This window comes from Sphaerulina musiva (assembly GCF_000320565.1).
Source record: "Sphaerulina musiva SO2202 unplaced genomic scaffold SEPMUscaffold_4, whole genome shotgun sequence".
Taxonomy (NCBI): Eukaryota; Fungi; Ascomycota; class Dothideomycetes; order Mycosphaerellales; family Mycosphaerellaceae; genus Sphaerulina; species Sphaerulina musiva.
The window spans coordinates 1370929-1384572 of record NW_016017386.1 but is presented as its reverse complement, the minus strand read 5'-3'; the positions used below and the strand labels follow the sequence as shown (position 1 = coordinate 1384572).

General features: G+C 53.4%; 4 protein-coding genes across 4 annotated transcripts; 1 reads left to right on the top strand and 3 right to left on the bottom strand.

The window, feature by feature from the left end:
- Nucleotide 1: 1 nt before the first annotated feature.
- SEPMUDRAFT_125293 (P-loop containing nucleoside triphosphate hydrolase protein) lies at nucleotides 2–9512 on the bottom strand. Its single transcript, XM_016901970.1, has 5 exons — nucleotides 4874–9512; nucleotides 3252–4821; nucleotides 1308–3190; nucleotides 378–695; nucleotides 2–310 (listed from the first exon to the last, which is right to left on the bottom strand). The coding sequence occupies exons 1-2, from the start codon at nucleotides 9411–9413 to the stop codon at nucleotides 3731–3733; spliced, it is 5631 nt and encodes a 1876-aa protein (XP_016761663.1). The 5' UTR covers nucleotides 9414–9512; the 3' UTR covers nucleotides 2–310; nucleotides 378–695; nucleotides 1308–3190; nucleotides 3252–3730.
- On the top strand, nucleotides 3–3425 carry SEPMUDRAFT_64558 (kinesin-domain-containing protein; the record flags this gene model as incomplete). The annotated part of the gene is given in 4 exon segments (XM_016909683.1): nucleotides 3–310; nucleotides 378–695; nucleotides 1308–3190; nucleotides 3204–3425. The coding sequence occupies 4 exon segments, from the start codon at nucleotides 106–108 to the stop codon at nucleotides 3423–3425; spliced, it is 2628 nt and encodes an 875-aa protein (XP_016761664.1). The 5' UTR covers nucleotides 3–105.
- Nucleotides 9513–10599: 1087 nt separating the features above from the next.
- On the bottom strand, nucleotides 10600–12169 carry SEPMUDRAFT_125292 (putative NAD(P)H-dependent D-xylose reductase xyl1). The gene is made up of 4 exons (XM_016901969.1): nucleotides 12040–12169; nucleotides 11801–11975; nucleotides 11544–11743; nucleotides 10600–11482 (listed from the first exon to the last, which is right to left on the bottom strand). Exons 2-4 carry the CDS (start codon nucleotides 11837–11839, stop codon nucleotides 10759–10761), a joined length of 963 nt encoding a protein of 320 aa, XP_016761662.1. The 5' UTR covers nucleotides 11840–11975; nucleotides 12040–12169; the 3' UTR covers nucleotides 10600–10758.
- A 349-nt stretch (nucleotides 12170–12518) lies between these two features.
- SEPMUDRAFT_84465 (Pre protein translocase Sec Sec61-beta subunit) lies at nucleotides 12519–13588 on the bottom strand. Its single transcript, XM_016910352.1, has 4 exons — nucleotides 13458–13588; nucleotides 13107–13308; nucleotides 12922–13017; nucleotides 12519–12867 (listed from the first exon to the last, which is right to left on the bottom strand). Exons 1-4 carry the CDS (start codon nucleotides 13458–13460, stop codon nucleotides 12833–12835), a joined length of 336 nt encoding a protein of 111 aa, XP_016761661.1. The 5' UTR covers nucleotides 13461–13588; the 3' UTR covers nucleotides 12519–12832.
- Nucleotides 13589–13644: the final 56 nt, after the last annotated feature.

Here is a 13644-nt window from a genome sequence, read left to right as displayed (position 1 = left end):
CTCGCGACCATGAATGCCCCGTTGGCCGCTCTCACCTACACTCTCGTCTGACGCTCGAGGCGGTCTCTCGACAACGCAAGTCATCCTTTCCATGCGCACAACACCATGGACACCCTCGAGAACACGAGGCCCTCCGGTCTCAAGCCTCCCAGTCGCCTTCCCGCCTTCAACAATCTCCACCGCGCCCTGCAAGAGACTACCTCGAGCGACCAAAATGCGCGAACCGCACATGGGGCTGGCAACGACAGACACGGCGGCGCGATGGGACCGCCGAGCAGCATCATACCGAGCAAGCACAAAGTCAGCGGCTGTATGTGACGCGTCCTTCCCACACGATGATAAGAGCGGAGAGAATGCAGTGTTGACATGTGATGCAGTGCCCGAGCCCCCCTTGAAGCGGAAGACTCTCGCTGAGCGCGCCGGCGAGCCTTCAGGAACTCTGCGCACGAAGCCCAGCGTCGCCAATGGCTTCGGCGCACGACCTGCGACCAGCGACTCCAATCTGTCCCGAACTGCATCTGGCATCGCCTCAGCCACCGGCAGTCTTCGTGGAGCGCGTCCATCTAGTCGGCAGGCGAATCCCTTCGGACTCGTCCCTCGCACGAACAGCAGCTACAGCGTCTCGAAAACGACGACATCGTCACACTACGACGACGAGGATGATGGCGAGGTGGCACTTTCGGGTTCTCGCAAAGGTACTCCCGCCCTTTTCTTCAACTCCAGCTCCACCGCTATACACCTACAAAAGACACGCCTTCGAAGCAACATACCAGCACAAAATCATCATCAACATGATCCCCCACTGCAGTTTCAGTCTGCACAAGCCAAGTCTCAACACTCTGGCGAGTATCACCTGAGCATCTACGATGACACGAGCGACGCCAGCTCAGTCGCTACGTCTCGTCAAAGCTCCGCTTCTTCTGTCTCAGCACCACCACCACCACCGCAAGATCAGTTCACTCAAGGAGGGCCTGTTGGTGCCAGTCAACCTTCCCGCGAAGTATCCATCGCTACAGCTTTTGCTGGCCTATCCCTCACGCCTATACCCCCTACTTCGTCGCGACATAGACCTTCTCTTGAGCCTGTCAAGGAAGAGCTGTCGCCGACCAAGATCCCCAAACATATCCGCACTGTTGATACCCCTCTTCTTCGCCATACTCAATCTGCCCAGCAATTGCGTTCTCCTTCGCCTGTGAAACACAGCACCTCGATAGTTGGCCTGCGTACGCCGGTCACGGTATCGAGGGCCAGGCGTAGAGAACCACAGCCGATCTTCTTAACCAAAGACAAGCTAACGCCTATTAAAGCATGGGACACAAACGGACGGCTCGACGATATGGAGCGGATGTACATCCAGCTCAAAGGCGACATCGACGTAGCGAATACCGCGAAAGACTCGATCGAATCGACCCTGGCAATCTACAAAGCTCGCACCGCCGAGCTGGAGAAGGAGAAGAATGAGCTGAAAACCGACCTCAGGGCCTCCTCCGTCGACCTCGAACGAACACGAAACGAATTGCACACGACCTCGACCGACCTGCGCCAGATACGTCGAGACCACGAGCGAGAGATGCTGGATATGGAAAGGAGACTGGAAAAAGAATCTTCAGAGCTGCGGCTGAAGCAAGAGAAGCAGGAGTTTCAATTTGAGCGGGAGAGAGAAAAGTTAGCCGATCGATTCAGAAGGGAGATGGAAGAAGCTAGGAGGACGTGGGAGCGGCAGCAAAACGATAAAGAAGCAGACCTGACCTCGCAAAGCTGGGAAGAAATGGCTCAATTGCGAGCAGAGCATGAAAAGGAGAAGGCAATCATGCAGAAAGAATTGGAGGAACTCCGGCAGGCTGGAGAGAGTCGAGCAACTGAGTCTGCATCAGAAGTGCAATCCCTGCGTGACAGATCTGCAGATCTTCAACGACAGCTGGAGGCCAGCAAGGCAACAGAGATCACTTTGAGAAGTCGAATCACCGCCTTTGAAGCGAGGATCACTGCATTGGAACAAGAGAGAAACACTCTCGTGTCCAAGGCGCATTTCTTGGAAGGCAATCAAGAGGCGCAGAGTCTGGAGTTCACGAACATGCGCAAATCTCTGGAGGAGGCTGTTGCGGCCAAAGACGTGGCTGTGGAGACACTTCGTAAGGAGGAGGTGCTCAGGCGGAAGCTGAGTAACACAATTCTGGAGCTGCGAGGGAACATTCGAGTCTACGCACGAACCAGACCACTCTTAAAAGGAGAGGATGATCCGACCAAAGTCGACTATCTGGACGAAGACTCTCTGGAGGGTTGCAAAGAAATGGTCGTGCATACATCCACGACGTCTGCAGCGGGGGAGGTCCGAAAAGAAGTGCACAACTACGCTTTCGATCGAGTATTTACGCCTGGTACTCCGAATTTGACTGTATTCCAGGAGTGTCAAGACCTGATACAATCTGTAGTGGACGGATACAACGTCAGCATTCTATCCTACGGTCAAACAGGAAGTGGGAAGACGTATGGGATGAGTGGGCCTGATGGTATCATACCGAGCGCCATACACATGCTCATGGCGGAAATGCAACGGCTGAAGACCAAGGGATGGGAGTATGCAGTGGATGCCAACTTCGTTGAAGTTTACAACGAGACTTTGAACGATTTATTGGGCGATGCGAAGTCCTGGGATGACGCTGATGATCTTGGGGCGAGTGTGCGAGGCAAAGTGAAGGAGAAGCACGAGATTCACCATGACGCTGTCACTGGAAAGACTTCCGTGACGAATCTCACGACGAATCGTCTGTGGCCTCCGCCCGCCGACCATGGAAATTGGCCACCTGCAGCGCCCATAGAAGGGGACGTCGTCGACGTCGCAACGTCAGCCAACGCGTACACTGAGCAAGCTGTGGCCAACCTCCTGGACACAGCAGCGAAGAACCGCAGGGTAGCCGCGACCAAAGCGAACGAGCGCAGTTCGCGAAGTCACAGCATATTCATTATGACACTCAGGGGCACATGTGCAGCCACGGGTGAAAGCAGCGAAGGAGTTCTCAACCTGGTCGACTTGGCAGGCAGTGAACGTCTCAAGCAATCCGAAGCCAAAGGCAACGCCTTGAAGGAGACGCAAGCCATCAATAAGTCTTTGGCATCGCTCGGAGATGTCATTGCTGCGCTTGGTAGCAAGAGCGGCGGTAAAGCCCATGTGCCATACAGGAACAGCAAGGTATGTCAGGAAGAGAATAATGCTCCTCGACCCGGGATCATGGCTAACATTTGTTTTGCAGTTGACTTACCTCTTACAATCGTCGCTTGGCGGCTCCACGGCAGGCAAATCGTCTCGCACTCTTCTCTTGCTGCATCTCAGTCCATTGCAGGCCCATTGGCAAGATAGCAAAACCAGCTTGGGATTTGGCACCAAAGTTGTCGGTACACACATTGGAACGGCAAAGAAGCGGTAGAATTGGTGTGCCTTCGTTGAGCATACACAGATGGGCGCTTTTCCTGTTGGTCATAAGCCATAATGATGAGATCAAGATGACGAGACCATGTGGTTTTTTATCGGTAGCATGAACGGGGCAGACGCTGTGTGAATTAGCAAGGCGCATGAGCGCCCAGGGGCTGCTACAGGGCGTTTTGATTCTGTTTTTCTTGTATGAGATCCCGTTAAGCCACGATGTCACACTTCCAAGGAGATGTCTATACGGAGTCGTGCTAAGTACTCTTTTATCAGCTTTTCCCGCCACGCAAAGTCCCATAAGAAAGACTAAGCCCACATGGCTCTGAACTTCACCGTGAAGTCCGCGTGCAACTTCTGGAAGGCCTTGAGCACATTCTTCAATCCCTCACCGCCCTCGCCATCCCATGCACTGTTGGCCAGCTCCTGCGCGAGAGCTTCTGCTTCTTCACCCACAGCACGCTCCAAGGAAGCCTCCACGTCATCGTCATCATCGCTTCCTGCAAGATCCTCCCAGCTGTCGGCATTCTTCGCCTGCTTTCTGGTTGGCGCAGCTGGTCTACCAGTGTTGGATGCAGTGCGATCCACCAGGCCACCGACCGCACTATCACCGCCCACGCTGGGACCGGAGATCGTGCTTTCGGTCTCGGTGGCGGCGATTTTGTCATCTTCAGCTTCTTCGTGAGCGTCCATGTTGCCCATGACTTCAAGCATGTCGAGATCGGTGGCTTCAGTGAGTTTCATGAAATTCATGAGACTGGTGATGATCGTAGCCAAGACGAGGGAGAAGTCGTTGAGCAAGAACCAGATTTCGGATCGGCGAATGCGGTTGGCGCGCTCAATCGTGTGCACGTCGCCGTGCTTGTAGAAGTCGAGCAGGTACGCATTCAAAGGTACCTCCATCTCCTCGGGGTAGACATTCATGTGAGGGATCACCGCCTCCTCCAGGAACACGCCATCACGAGTTGTGGCGCACAAGTCGTGAATGTTATCGAATTCATCACCAGCCCCAGACAGGGCCACAAAGGACGATCGGATACGTGACGGCGGCAACGATGGGATGCTCGCTGGCGCTTTTGCGCCATCTGTGCCGGCCTTGATACCCGACAACGGTAGCATGACATCCTCGCTCTTGATGTGCTGATCCACAAATGTCTCCACATATGCTCGGTAGACAGAGAGTGTCTGCTTGTTGTGGTCGATCAGGATGTTCGAGGCTGATGTCGGCATTGGTGGCAAGAACACCATCGAAGACGATGGCTTCACCACTTTTTCGCGGTACTCCTCGTCTGCTTGACGGCACTCGATACGACTGAATAGGTGTGACAATACCATCATGAGAGTCTCCAGAGTGTCTTTCTCATTCTTCTCGATGTTCGCACAGAGCTCGTGGAAGTATCCTACATTTATTAGCACGGGGTACAACATTGATTCATGGTGACTTCAACATACCTTCTTTAAGCAGAGCATGGAAGGCAAACGACGAGTTCTCTGTGAAGTACAAGTGCGACACGAGGCCAGCAAAGTTTAGTGGCGCGCCATCGTTCCCAAGCAGCTGCTGGCGTCGGAGGTACTCGATCGAGAATCTCAAGTGATGCATAGTCTGCTCTTTAAAAGACTCTCCGCCCATGTACATACGCGGCTGCGATAGCAGAGCATTGATGGCGTTGACTGAGTATTTGGCATTCTTCGATTCGTGCAAGAGACTGAAAAGCCTCAGCACGAGGGTGGTTGTGATTGGGAAGTGCCCGTTCAGATCTGGCAATCTGGAACTCAACAATCTGCAGACCTTCTGCCTCGAAACACCTTGGAAGACTACATTGCCGAGCAAGTCGAAACCTCGACGACCGGCACGTCCAGCGCACTGACGATAGTTGAGTGCAGTCAGGAAGACTGAGTCTCCGGAGAAGACCACAGTCTTGCAGGGCATATTGATACCCAGCGCAAGGGTACCAGTGGCAATAATCACACGTAAGAAGCCCTTACGAAACAATATCTCCACCACTTGTCTGTACTTGCGATTCATTCCCGCATGATGCACACCTACTCCGCGAGCGAGAGCACCAATGAGATACTCCGGCACCTCACGGCGGCGTAATTGCTTCACGTAGATGTCAAGGTCCGACGCGAGCACCTTGGTGTAGTCGGCGAAATGGTAATTCTCAGACGGAGCGTCGGGATCGAATGACTCCCACTTGGATACACCATCATCAGCGCCTTCGCGTTCGAGGTCATTCTTGCTGCCCTTTTCATCGCCTTCGCCCTGCAGCTTTGTTTTCTTCGAAGTCGCTTTGGCGTTACGAGCGTTGTTCTTTGCCTTGACTTTCTTGTACTCTTCGAAACGCTCCAGCGTCTTGGCCCATTTTGGACCGCTCTTGACTTGCTTCTCTTCTGCAGACTGCAACTGTGAGACGACTTCTTCACAGATGCGCTCGCACTCGTGCCGATCGTAGTTGAAGAAAATCGCTGGCACCGCGTCCTGCTCGTGCAGACGGCATAGAAGCGCAAGGGTGGAAGTGGTAGGAAGTTCTTCAACGATCTTCGAAGTTGCCTTGGTCTGCTCAGGATCGGTAGTGTATAGGCCTTCGCGCGCGCTGGATCGGAAATCCTTCTCAAGCTCCTTAATCAACTCATCGTAGGGCGAGCTTGAATCCTCGAGCCACTCGCCAAGCAAGACCTTGAGCTCCTTTTCCCAATTGAGAATATCGATCTTGCGGGAAACCTCTGGCAAAGCTTTGCTTGGATCAAGTTTGGCGGGCACAGTGTGTTCCTTCGTCTGAAGCTTGACCATTGCCTTCCACAAGGTGAAACAGTCCCGTGGTTCAAGGGACAGGTCCTGAGGGATACCTCTGGATTTATCAACGAGGCCTGCCACGGGATGAACGAAGCTAAAGCCAGTCAGACCCTCAAGACCAAGCGATCCGAATGCTCTCTTCTGTGGCAGGCCATAGAAGCCAAACTTCTTTGGTGCAACATAGAAGTACTTGCGCAAGTCCGAGTACCGGTAAGGGTGTTGCACAGTGACAAGCTCTTTTCCGATGGCTTGCTGCGTGGCCGCGAGCCAGTCGCTGAATTCTTTTGGATTGCCGACGGTGGCGGAGAGTGCAATGATGGGGCAAGGCGCCATAAGAAGCAGCTGCTCCCAAACAACACCATCCTCTGCTTGTCCAATGCTGTGGATTTCATCAAAGATAATGCGCTTCACGCGAGCGGACCAGGAGTTCGCATGAGCAGGCGAGAGCAACATGATCTGCAACACGTGCGGTACAGTAACGAGCACTTGACAGCCAGTTGGGTTATTGATGCGGTAATCACGAGTGTGAATTGCCCAAACGGATTTGCCGCCGTACTTGAACTTCTTGGAGTACCTCGCTTGCACTTCAGCTGCGATCTGGTTGACAAGAGCCTTGGTGGGCGCAACGTAGACGAGCACTCCATCGTCATCTGCCTCGAGAACCTTGCGCATGGCGTAGAAAGAGATGAACGTCTTACCGGCCGAGGTTGGTGCGACGACAAAGGCACTCTTTTCGGCGTCAATGGTATCAAGCACCTGGCGCTGCCAGCCATCGGGCTTGAACTCGACTCTCGGGTCCGCTCGAGAGTCGAAACTGCGTTCCAGATATGGTCCACACTCGAGAAGCTGGAATTCACGAGATGGCAGCTCGATCGCTAAACCATCTACGTTACCAGAAAGGGCAAAGACAAAAGCAAGCTTTCTATCGGTAGGGGCTTCGGCGTACTGCGGCAGAGCTGGCAACTTGAGCGTGGTTTGCGTGAGCTCTAGATTCTTGGCAACTGACTTTGTCAAAGGCCCATGTTGTGCAATGCTCCGAGCGTGGCTCCAGATCAACGCAGCAACCTGTGCCCTGCTGCTCTTCTCCTTCCGACGGCACGCATCGATCCAGAAGTGCAGCAAATTGCTGACCAGGTAGAGCTCGCCCTCAGTGCCGAAAACTTCCCTCCATGCTGGCTGAATGTTCGTCAAGTATTCCTTGGCCTTGCGGTATCGTCCTCGGGGGTCTTTATCCGCCTCAAAGCCTTTACATGCTACCTGCCATGCAGCATGAATCTTATCGCCGGAGCTCTCGTCCTTCTTCGCCTTTGCTGCTGCGATATTGTTGAGCATAGCTTGCTTGCCAGCGTTTTTCTGCGCCGTTTTGCCACCGCCCTTCTTGCCACCGGGCTTGCCTTTACTCTGCGCTGAGCTCGCGCTGTCAGTGTCCGAGTCGATCGGCGATGCAGTGTCGGACTTGATTGGAGCTTGCTTGGCGGCACCGACGATTATCGTCTCCGGCTCCAGACTCTTGCCTACAGCGTTCGTAAGGGATGCAGCATATGTTCGCATTTCAGCCATGAACAGCTGATTTCTCCGATCTTCCCGAACCCTCTTTCGAGCCTCTCGCGTGTCTGTGGGTGCGACTACAGGTTTCGGAACGATGGGCTTCTTGTAGTTGTGCCAATGGGTCACCTCTCGAAAGATTCTTTGCGCTTGTGCTGATCCTGGTGCCTCCGCGGATGTGGTCTTGATCTTGACCAATTCCAGGTGCTTGTCGAATACCTGGTTGGTGAATGGCAGTACTCGGACAGTCTTTGCCGTGGCCACATCAGCAATTGAACTGGGCTGCGCGTTGGATTTTCCTGCCGGTAGATCATCGAGGTCAAGCTCAGCTTCTTCTGAAATAGCTTGAACCGCTGACAGTAACTGATCAAATGTCGCTTTGACCTCAGGGGAGATCTCAGGCTTGGCGCCGGCCACGTTGAGAAACAAGCGGCCATCGATAAAGTCGTAGATGTCCACCAAAGATCCAGATTCGGATAATTGATCGAACGCAGAGCTGTTCAAGATGGCTTCTGCAGTGGATGCAAGTGCATTGATGAGGCTCTGCAGACTGGCATGTACCGTGCCGACCTCGACCCGACGTCCTGACAACGGAAGATGCACAAGCAAAGCCTGATGAAGCAAGAAAGCAGCGCCTAGACGAGCAGCAATCTGCACATCTATCTCCGACTCATCACGGAACAGAGTGGCCACAGTCAGGCAAGCCAGATGCTGTCTCTGTGTCAGGCCACTGTCCAAAGCTTTGAGCTTCTCCACATCGGCCGCAATGTCTAGAGTGGGCAACACAGCATTCCCTGGCTGTACCTTCAGCCCACCTTTCGTGAGCTGCGTCGATCGTCGTCCAGTCTCCAGCACCATGGTCATGACCTTTGTGTCTCGCCACTCAAGTCCATTGACCAGTGCCACGTTGAATCCTCGCCCAATGAAGGACAGAATCATTTGACGGAGTGCGACCCTGTGCGACTTGGGCGAGGGTGGTTCGATATCGTCTTCAGTCGTGCGCGACTTGCGGTCGACAGCGCGTGCACCGTCGTGTGCCATCAGGAAATAGGGAGAAGTGCTCTCGAGATATTTGATGAAGCCACTGGACGTCCATGATTCGAACACATTGATGCGAATGTCGGGATGCACTTTTGCCACGTTTGCTTGGAGGTGACGAATGATGGCCGACCGGGCGAGGTAGTATCTGCTGGATACTTCAGTGCTTGCGAGAGGCGGCAGACACAGGTCTCTGTTGCTGTTGAAGAAGATCAGATCGAAATTGCATTTTCGCTTCGCCAGTTGATGCAGAAAGTGCTCGACGTTGTAGACGGCGTGTAGCAGTTGTGCTCCCGGGCTGAAGTCCAGCTTGTCGTCGTCGAAGCATCTTCGCAGCATCGAGTCGCCTTCAATCAAAAACAGCTCGTCTCCAGCATAGTCTCCGACCAGATCGACTCGTCGTGATTCCAGCTTTTGGTACTGTGCTAAGACGTGCGTTTCTGGATCTTGGGCCTGAGCACCGGAGAGAAGTTTGCCCTCGCCATTTTCATCAGCTGATTCATCGTCCCAGTCCCGAAGACTGTCGTCGCTGTCGGCTCCTCTTGGCTGTCCCGTGCTGCTGGCAGGTGTCTTCTCGGTCGAACCGCCTTGTTGAGCATTTGGTTGAGCACTCATCTTGGCACTTTGGTGTTTCTGGCGACTACGTTTGTGCTTCCATGTGTGAGACGGCCCGTTGTTATTCCCCGCTGCGTCTGGCGTGAGTACCTTATCGAAAGCGGTATGGTTTGTGTGGTGTCGAGGACGGTGAAGAGTGTTCAGGTGGTCGAGGTTCGCAAGTTCGTGCCCTTTCTGTGGTGGTGTGTGCGATGACGAAGGCGCAAGGATGATTTGAGTGCCAAGACACGACTCTCGCTCTCTCTTCCGGCCTGCACCTTATATACCTATCCCTCCTATCTCCTCCTCTTCACTTCTCCAATCCTTCACTTGCTTCTCCTTCACTTCTTCCCTCCTTCACCCAGACTCTCGGACCGTGGAGAGGTATCAAGAAGTAGCTACAAAGCCACGAGCAAATTCACCGTAGACAGGTGCTCCATATAGCAGCTGCTATATTAACAGGAAACAGGGACATTGGCTCGCCAGAGATGGCCATCTGCTCAGATCACTGGCCTAACCATGAGAGCAGCACTTGCAATATTGACCACAGAGGTACAACAGAGACTGGCCGCGCGAATCGAATATATCCTCAACTCTTTGATGATGCTCAAGTGTGGGGCATATATACTACTAGCAAGCATCGCTTCACATCAGACTTATTTACTGTAGCCTCCGCTCTGGAGCTCTCGGGGTGCAACCCAGGCAGCCTCTAGTATAAGAATAGCAGCTTTGGTATGATTTGTTTATTCTTTTGAGAAGACTTTTCCACCATCAGATGTGAAAGACGCCGCAAGGCTGTAACGAAGAATACCTCGTCACGGTTATGGGAGACTGCGAAGAAAAAGTATTCCATGTCAATGATGATATCAGGTCTTTGATATCGAGATACATTCTACTCGGATGTCAGATGTGTGTCCAGCCCTATCTTTTCTTCATCATGCTTGGCTCTCTACGGAGTCGTCGTTATCTGAGTATCCCAGTCGAAACAAAGAAGCCGTAGTCATACCTTACCAGGTACATTTACATGTCGTCGCTGGAAAAGTAGAGCTTGGACATAGCAATCCCTGTCGCAGGGATGGTCTATCGCAAAGTGCCAAGCCACTGTTGCCCCGGACCCGGATATAAGCTCTTGCCCTTGCCCACCTTAATCTCTAGACCTTCGCACGTGTGATCAGAAAAGACGGTTAGAAGTTGACGCATGCAGCCTGTGCTATCGCGAGGCATATCGCATTTTCTTCGTAGACGTTGCTCTAGATATAACAATACCCGTCCTATCTATCTGTCTCAACGCCCCCCCACCCAGCTCAAGTGTTGATCTCATAGTCTACACTAACGATTGAGGGCCACGGTTGCAACTTCAGCGCGGCTAGGCGAAGATCGGTACCTGCACGCCATAATTCAGAGGGTTGTTGAATCGCAGTCCTTGGTCCAGATCTGAGATCTGCTTTATCTCAGCATCGGAAAGATTGAAGCTGGTGACGTCCAAGTTCTGCGCAAGACGCTGCTGGTTGTTCGATTTGGGGATCACTGCAATACCACGCTGCGTTGCCCATCTTAGCAGTACCTGTGCCGGCGATTTACCGTGCTTGTCCGCAATGCTCTTTACAGAAGAGTGATCGAATAGCAGAGGCGTATCCTTGGCTTTTTGCATGTTCAGCTCGAGGAAGCTCTGCGGACCGAATGAGGAGTAAGCTGTGACGGCAATGTTTCGGCTCTTGCATAGGTCGAGCAGATCTTGCTGCACTAGGTAAGGATGGTGTTCAATCTGGAGCGTTTGTGGCAGGTGTTTCGCGTAACGCTCGACGTCGAGGACCAGCGCGCCATTGTAGTTGGAGATGCCGATAGCCTTGATCAATCCTTCATCATATAGCTCCTCCATGGCGTGATAGGTCTCCTCCAGAGGCGCCTTGCTCAGCGAGAGCTTGTCATTCTCGTCGAAGAAGCCAGGTGGGTAGCGCACGGATGGGTCGACGTACTTCAGGGCGATGGGGAAGTGAATGATGAACAGATCGAAGTACTCGAGACCCCAGTCGGCTAACTGTTTCTTGGCAATAGGCTTGACGCGCTCCTTGTCATGGAAAGAATTCCAGCTGCATCAGTCGTCAGCTCCCAAACGATCTGCTCGCAAGCATCGACATTTGTAGCACGTACAGCTTCGAGACGATGAAGAGCTCCTCACGCTTCACAAGCCCGTCTTGAATGGCACGAGCGACTCCCTCGCCAGCCTCTTTCTCATTGCCATAGTCGCAGGCGCCATCGAATAGCCGATAGCCAGTCTTGATTGCATTGTAGACCTGATCGGCACAGGTATCGTTGTTGACCTTCCATAGACCAAAACCAACAATTGGCATCTGTGACATTGATAAGCAACAGGGTCAAGAATTCGCCTCTCCCACGTCCGGACTGACCTCCTTGCCGTTGTTCAACTTGATCGTAGGAGCAGACATGGTTGCGAGAGGTCTCCGGTGGGCGTGATGATGGACAAGCTGTAGTCTCGGCAGAGCGAGGCGACTGAGTGAAGAGGATACCGCTGCTCGGTGTGTGATTGATCTGGGAGGGGAGAAAAGGTCTAGTCTGACAGATCTAGGGAAAGAAAGGTGTGTCAGTGGAATGGTGGTGGAAGGTCAAAATCGAGTCTCATGTTTGCCTTCTTATAGCTTGCATTGTGTGCCTGGTTCACACCCACGGTGAAGTGGCCACCGGCGGCTCTGCGGCTGTCTGGACGTGTGAGGTACTAGGTGGTGGGTTAGGTCACTTCCATCAGTCACCGAGCAGCATTTTGGCAAAATGCAAGCCACTGGCAGATGCTGTCATGACTTCTGAGTTCCTAGGAGGGGTCTCGCGAGCAGGGAAGCGACGACGGGAATGCGGAGCACGTCCGTCGGCCGTCGCCTCCGCCACGGCGCCATCGCACATCTTCGCCCAAGCTTTTCATCTCCGGCTAAAGTCCACGAGTCCTCGGTCCTCGACTGTCTGCGGGAAATATGACAGTCCTTGGCATGGCTCGCCATTGGCATGCAGGCTGGCACACGTCTGTTACCTATGTACCTGCGAGCTACCTGTATCAGTGTTGTATCATGGCACCCCCGTCTGAACATGATATCACGTCTGGAAAGAGAAGGTAATACCGAAGTAGTGCACCATCTGGAACGGGAAGTTCATCGCTACAGGTATTGAGAACGCATACTCGAATAGTGGTGCATGTGTGCATGTACAAAGCGCTCGTGCCTGAATTATGCCGAATTCCTGCTCGACCTGGATCGACAACTGAATCGAACCCAACCTCTTCATCAAGCACAAGCCCTGTCAGACGGCACTCGTCTCTGTTCGAGGCCCAGAGCTTGCATCGTCATCACCTCGCTTTGCGATATGCAGCTAGCACTTATGCTCTTGAGCCAGCATATCGTTCGCTGTGGTCTCAACGTTTTGTCCGTGGGAGTCTACGAGGAGAACCTCTTCGTGAACTTGGCAATGACTGCGACGTGTTAGCCAGGCCCGCACCAGAGGTCGACGTGCGGGAGGGGCTTACTGTGCAGGGCGACCACGGAGATGATGAAACCAATCGAGAGAACCATGACAACGAATGGGTCGACCTTGAGACCAGGCGATTCGTCCGTGTATAATCCTATGGATCCCTATCAGTATGCGCTCCTTCCTGCCAGTCATCTCATTCGAGAGGAGACGACAGCAGTGTTCCATTCTTCCACTACTCACTCAACATTGTGCTGCTGCTCCCACCAGCACCCGCGGCTCTCGTGCTGGCTGGACGAGCATTTGCAATTTTATCGGCTCTGTCCGCAGCTGCCTTCCTCCGAATAGCAGTCGCTGGTCCACCGGGGGCCTTGGGCGAGACTGGTCGTGCTGTCGTGGAGCCAGTTGACGGAGAGTTGATCGGGGAGGAAGGGCGTGGAGAAGACTGTAGGAATACGAGCATTAGTCCGGTGAAACCACTCGTCGACCACAAGATCTCATCGCGCGTGCTCATGCGCGCTTGCGGCGCACGCATCTACGTGCTCTGCTTCTGCTGGTGGTATAGCGGCGCCAGCGGAGGTGTTGTGTGCTCACCATTTTGGCAGACCCGGGCTGAGGCGCGGTCGTTATTCAGATTGCGAAGTGGACTATCTCGTAGAATCTGGCGGCTCGAAGCAACGATAATGTTTGGACGAGAGGCTGTTAGTGTTGAAGTTCAAGATTCCTCCTTTCCTTTGGTAAGGTAACTCAAAAGGTATTGAGTGATCTGGCAAGATCTAGC